The 5,156-nt window shown below is 33.5% G+C and overlaps 1 protein-coding gene across 1 annotated transcript; it reads right to left on the bottom strand.

The window, feature by feature from the left end:
* Positions 1-894: 894 nt before the first annotated feature.
* On the bottom strand, positions 895-1,924 carry LOC110024530. Its single transcript, XM_020724552.1, has one exon. It carries the CDS (start codon positions 1,868-1,870, stop codon positions 1,070-1,072), a length of 801 nt encoding a protein of 266 aa, XP_020580211.1. The 5' UTR covers positions 1,871-1,924; the 3' UTR covers positions 895-1,069.
* Between the last annotated feature and the right edge of the window lie 3,232 nt (positions 1,925-5,156).

The raw sequence follows: 5,156 nt of genomic DNA, 5'->3' as shown, positions 1-5,156 counted from the left end.
ATTGTATATATATATATATATATATATATATATATAGGAATACATAAAAAATACATAATCTAAATGGTAAATCCTAAAAAAAAGGCATGTGAATTTTGCAATAGGCTCACTTTTCTGATCACATGTTCTCTAATCTCTACCTCTTATTCATTTGTTGACAAGTCAAATTATTTTTTTTTTACTTGATCCATGAAAATGGGAATCTTTTTGAATGAAGCTTAAAAATCTTTTTTTTTTTTGCAAATTTACCCAAAAGCAAATTCTTCCATCTCTTTCAAAGTTTCTCTAAATGTCTTATTGGCCCATTTATTTTATATAGATTTTATCTCACATAAAAAAAAAAAACATCTAAGACATAGCCTTCCAAAACAAATGATTACAACATGCAGTGAAAGAACAAACATTACTTTTTAATGGTGAGCAAAATCATTACATGTCAACTTTTTTTTAGTAACAAAAGAAGACAAAGTTACCAAATTGCATAAATTACATATAAATAAATATTAAAATTTATCATTTATATAAAAAAAATTATAATTTTCAGTGCCCACTCCAAACATAACCTCATTTTGACTTGATAATATGATGGAAATAGCACCCATATATGTGTGTGTGTATATATATATTTATTTATTTATATTTGATTACTTAATTTATTAGTCCACCAAGATTTTTCAAAAATAATAAAAAAAAGAATATTAGGCTTAGGTTTTTCTTTTGTATGGTAGGGGTATAGAGCTCCACGACTGCTGATGCCTCCTCGTAAAAGAGGTCACGCGTCTATGATGACATCCATCTCAGCCACCCACGAGAAGAATGTCAGATCTGAACAAAAGCAATTAAATAAAGCACCCATTTTTATCAATACACCCTCCTCCCATTGCCCCCCGAACAAAGCCAACCTTCCTTTATACCATTTTAACACGCACAAATTTAAACAAAAACGAAGAAGAAGAAGAAGAAGACGACGAAAAATAAGAACTTTCATAGATCCGTACATAACCAAACAATCAAGAAGAAGAAGAAGAACAGAATCGATCTATCAACTCTCCACTGATCTCAAACTCTGCTAAAGATTAAATTTCATCAACGGCTCTTTAGCAAGTGAAAGCTCCTCCAACCACTCAAACATCCTCTCCTTTCTCTCCAACCCTGCAACTCTTCCCCTTCCTTCCCCCTTCTTCCTCGCCTTCAAATCCTTCCCCAAAATTGCATCCTCCGGGGAACACTTGCACCCCATCAATCCACCTCCCAGTAACCTCCACACCGCATTCCCTCTCTTCTCCAAATTCTTCCCGCTGCCACCTCTCGCCAGCCTCACTCTCATGTCACTCAGCTCCATCTCCGGCGCCATCGCGACGCCTAACCTCAACAATCCCCACCCAACCGGCGGCGCAGAACCGGTGCTTCTTCTCCCGCAGCCGTTTCTCCCGACGGACCAGACCCGCGGGTTCGGGCTCGGGCACGCGCATAAGGTGTTCGATCTTATGCGAAGCAGAGACTGCGGGGCATCGGAGCTGCTCGCACAGCTGTTCGACGAAAGGCTTCGGCTGACGCTGGTGCTACTATCGAAGCTGATGCTTGCGGTGGAGTCGGAGCGAGATACGGGATGTGTTGGGCCGAGGGGGAGGAGCTGGCCGTGGAAGAAGACGTCATCGGCGGCGCACATGTCGGTGAGGTTGGTGGAGGAGTGATTGCCGTTGGTGATGATTCGGAACTCGAACTGGTCGTCTTTTGAGGGCGAGGGGCCGCTGTCTTGTTCGGGATTGTTGGTGTTGGGTTTGGAGATGGGGAGGTCGGAGAGGGAGAGGGCCTCGTCGGAATCGGAGTTGGAAGAGTTGAAGGTGACCCATTGGGGCTGGTCCGCCATTGTTGCTTCGCTTCGGGTGCTGCGGGATGGGAGTTCTTATAGTGGGATCGTGGGTTACAAGGATGGGATAAAGGTGGGGCATCTGTAGAAAAATTAGTTGAGGATATTTTTGTAAAAAAAGTTTGGTTATATAAAGAATCTTAAAATATTTTAATTTATTTTCATATTTTAAAAGACTAGGATATTTTAATATTTTTATAATTACTATGTAATTATATTGCTAAAATCTTGTAAAATAAGTTAAAATTTTGCAAAATTTATGATTGTTAATTTTAGGTAGAATTTTAAGGTGTATTTATTTCCATAATATTATACGACATAATTATTATGTTTTCACATTACTAAAACCCGAGTTTTAATATTTATATGGAGAGCTCTTGAATTTTTAACTTTAAATAAAAATATTAATATCGTTTATTTTCACTTTTTTTATATTGAATGCAAACGTATCATGTGGATCACATTCAAGATACAGAGGTAGGATGAACACGAGAGGGAGGAAGAGGAAGATTGTGTGTGTGTGTCAGAGAGAGAGAGAGAGAAAGCACAATAACTCAAGAGCTTTATAAAATAAATTTAGTAGTCTTTTATTATATAAATGACCCCTTATTTATAGATTTTAGGATATTGAGTGTAAAATTGCATTTCACTTATTGCTTTAATAGGGACATCATAATTTATTATGACACGTTTTCACATTTGTAATAGGCTCCGACGCACTTTCATATTTGTTTAATAATGTAATTGTATTATTTCATAGTTTAATTGTACTTATGGGTTAAATATGGAGAATGATTGTAATAACATTAGCATATCATGATACAAATTATATCAAGATATTTGTCCATTATTTTTTACTTGTATATTTATATATGTATGTGTTTATTTAATTGATTTTTTTTATATATAAATTAAGTTTGAAATTTTATTTTTAAACCACAATCAGACCAACTAGTTGAAATATAGCATTGTATTTTCTTCCCCTCACTTTTTATGACCAGATCCCTCTAAGAAACTATTTAAAATATTTTTTTTAATTTAAAATTATGTTATTTAATATATATTTTCACAAATTTATTTTTTTTATTTGTAAAAAAAGATCAACTTTTTTTAGAAGCACAAACAAAAAACTTTTTATTGCTTTTGATTGTTTAAGACTTTATTTTTAATATAATAAATATTAGTTAAGTCATAAATAAAACAAAGCAAAATATTAAATTGAAAAAAAATAGTGACTCAAATAACCTCTAAATTGATAATATTTTCACAATGTTTCTAAGGTTATAATTAAAAAGTCAAAACATATAACTTGTAGTCTTTTCCAACAACTTTCTATGCATTATGTTTTAGAAATCCCTATTTGGGGGAATTTTTTTGCTATTATTTTATAATTTTTAAAGATGAGAAGCTGTATTTGATAATCAAATCTAATAAATTTGAAAAAATATTACGTAGGGATAATTCATATATACAAATATGATATACTATACCTGGATTGTACATCATTAATTCACGAAAAAATATTACATCAGGAGTTCAGTTGTGAAACTATAACATGACTCTAATCACAAAACGTCATTTGTAGGATCTGACCCCGTCATGCATTAAACTATTTAATTTTTTATATTCAGCGGAGACGCATTGTGATTAGAGTCATGTTATAGTTTTGCATTAACACTTCTCATGTATTTTTTTTTCCTAATTCACACATATAGGTGAACGAATGTAATATTTTTTCATTAAACTGCGATATATATATATATATAATTTTCAAAGCAATAAAATTTTTAAAAAGTTAAATTTTCAAGTGCAAAGATATCCTCAGATTCTAAACGGGGAAAAGGGTGAAAAAAGGAAGAAGAAAAAAGAATTGTGTGCCTGTGGAGGGTACGCAGTGGAGCAGTGGTGGTGGGAAAGCTATCCTCAGTGGAAGCTCAGCAGTCACTATAAATTTCTTTTCTTTTTCTTTTTATTTATTTTTTTAACTTTTTTTGAGGGCATTCGCTGCTGCTATTATTTGATGGTTTAACGTTTAGTGCCGCCGCATGAGTTCCCCTTCTGAATGATGGGAACTGAGAAGCTTCTATCGACCGGATCTGTCCATCTGCTGTATTAAATCTTAATTTTTTTTTATAATATAATTTTTATATTTTATGAAATTATTTATAATTTGGATGCAACGATCATATTTTAGTTAGCATAACATAGCACTAAAAATTATATATATAACTTCAATATTTACGTCACAAACATCCAAAATATTAAAAAACAATCATATTGCCGCCCACCATTAACATCATCATCTTCGAAGCGAGGTGTGTTAGGTATGATTCATATATCAGGAAATTTGGAGTATATTAAAATGGAGAGATGTGTCTCCTAAAATGAAAATGAGTGTCTCCTGATGTGAAGAGGTGTGTCTCTTGAATTAGTGGGCTGGGGGGAGCGAGGGCGTGTTGTAAATTTATCTGTGGATTTTATCTATAAATAGATGTGTAACTCTATGGGTATGTAACTCATCTGAAATAGTGAATTCGTCTCTCTACTCCCAATAATGTAGGCATCTTTGTCGAACCTCGTTAAATCTCTATATTCTTCTGAATTTGCGTTGTTTCACCCTAAATTTCACAACAAGGTGAGGTGGGAAAAAGATGGGAGTTTCAGAGGCCTTTGTACGTCACGATCTCATCGCTGCCTAATTGAACATGATTGAAGCGAACACCGTGATCCAATCACCACCGAATGAACTAATGTTGTGATTCCATTGCGGCCGAAACGAAGGAGAAGAACAATGCGAGTTTTTGAGGTCTTTGTACATCGCAATCTCATAGCCGCCGAACCAAATGAGGAGAACAATTTCATTGTTTGGAGTTTTTTGTATGTCTTGATCATGTCCACTCTGATTTTGCTTTCAATAGGATCATCTAAGGCCTTGATACTGGGTGCTTAGAATGTAAATATTAAAGTTTAGGGTTTGAAATCCATATTATTAATAGCATTGAGTGTTATGTATGCAAATCGCCCTAATTAAAAATGAAGATTCTTACCAAGGAACAATGTTGAGATGATTAGCACAGATTTAGCTAAACCGGTGAATAGTTTAGGTATTTTAGAGGCAAATCACCCCTGAAATATAATGAAATTTTATTTATTTTATTAATAAAAAAGAGTGATTCAAATTATTTATGGCGGTTTTTGAGATATTTTAATAAATTAAAAATTAAAAATCAAAATAATGTAACTGCTCATTGAATATATATAAATATAAATATATATATATATATAT

This window comes from Phalaenopsis equestris, unplaced genomic scaffold, assembly GCF_001263595.1.
Source record: "Phalaenopsis equestris unplaced genomic scaffold, ASM126359v1 Scaffold000258, whole genome shotgun sequence".
Taxonomy (NCBI): domain Eukaryota; kingdom Viridiplantae; phylum Streptophyta; class Magnoliopsida; order Asparagales; family Orchidaceae; genus Phalaenopsis; species Phalaenopsis equestris.
This window is presented reverse-complemented; position numbering and strand designations above follow the sequence as displayed.

Excerpts from the sequence above, each read along its gene's own strand:
- LOC110024530 (XM_020724552.1), bottom strand. The coding sequence starts at position 1,870 with ATGGCGGACCAGCCCCAATGGGTCACCTTCAACTCTTCCAACTCCGAT.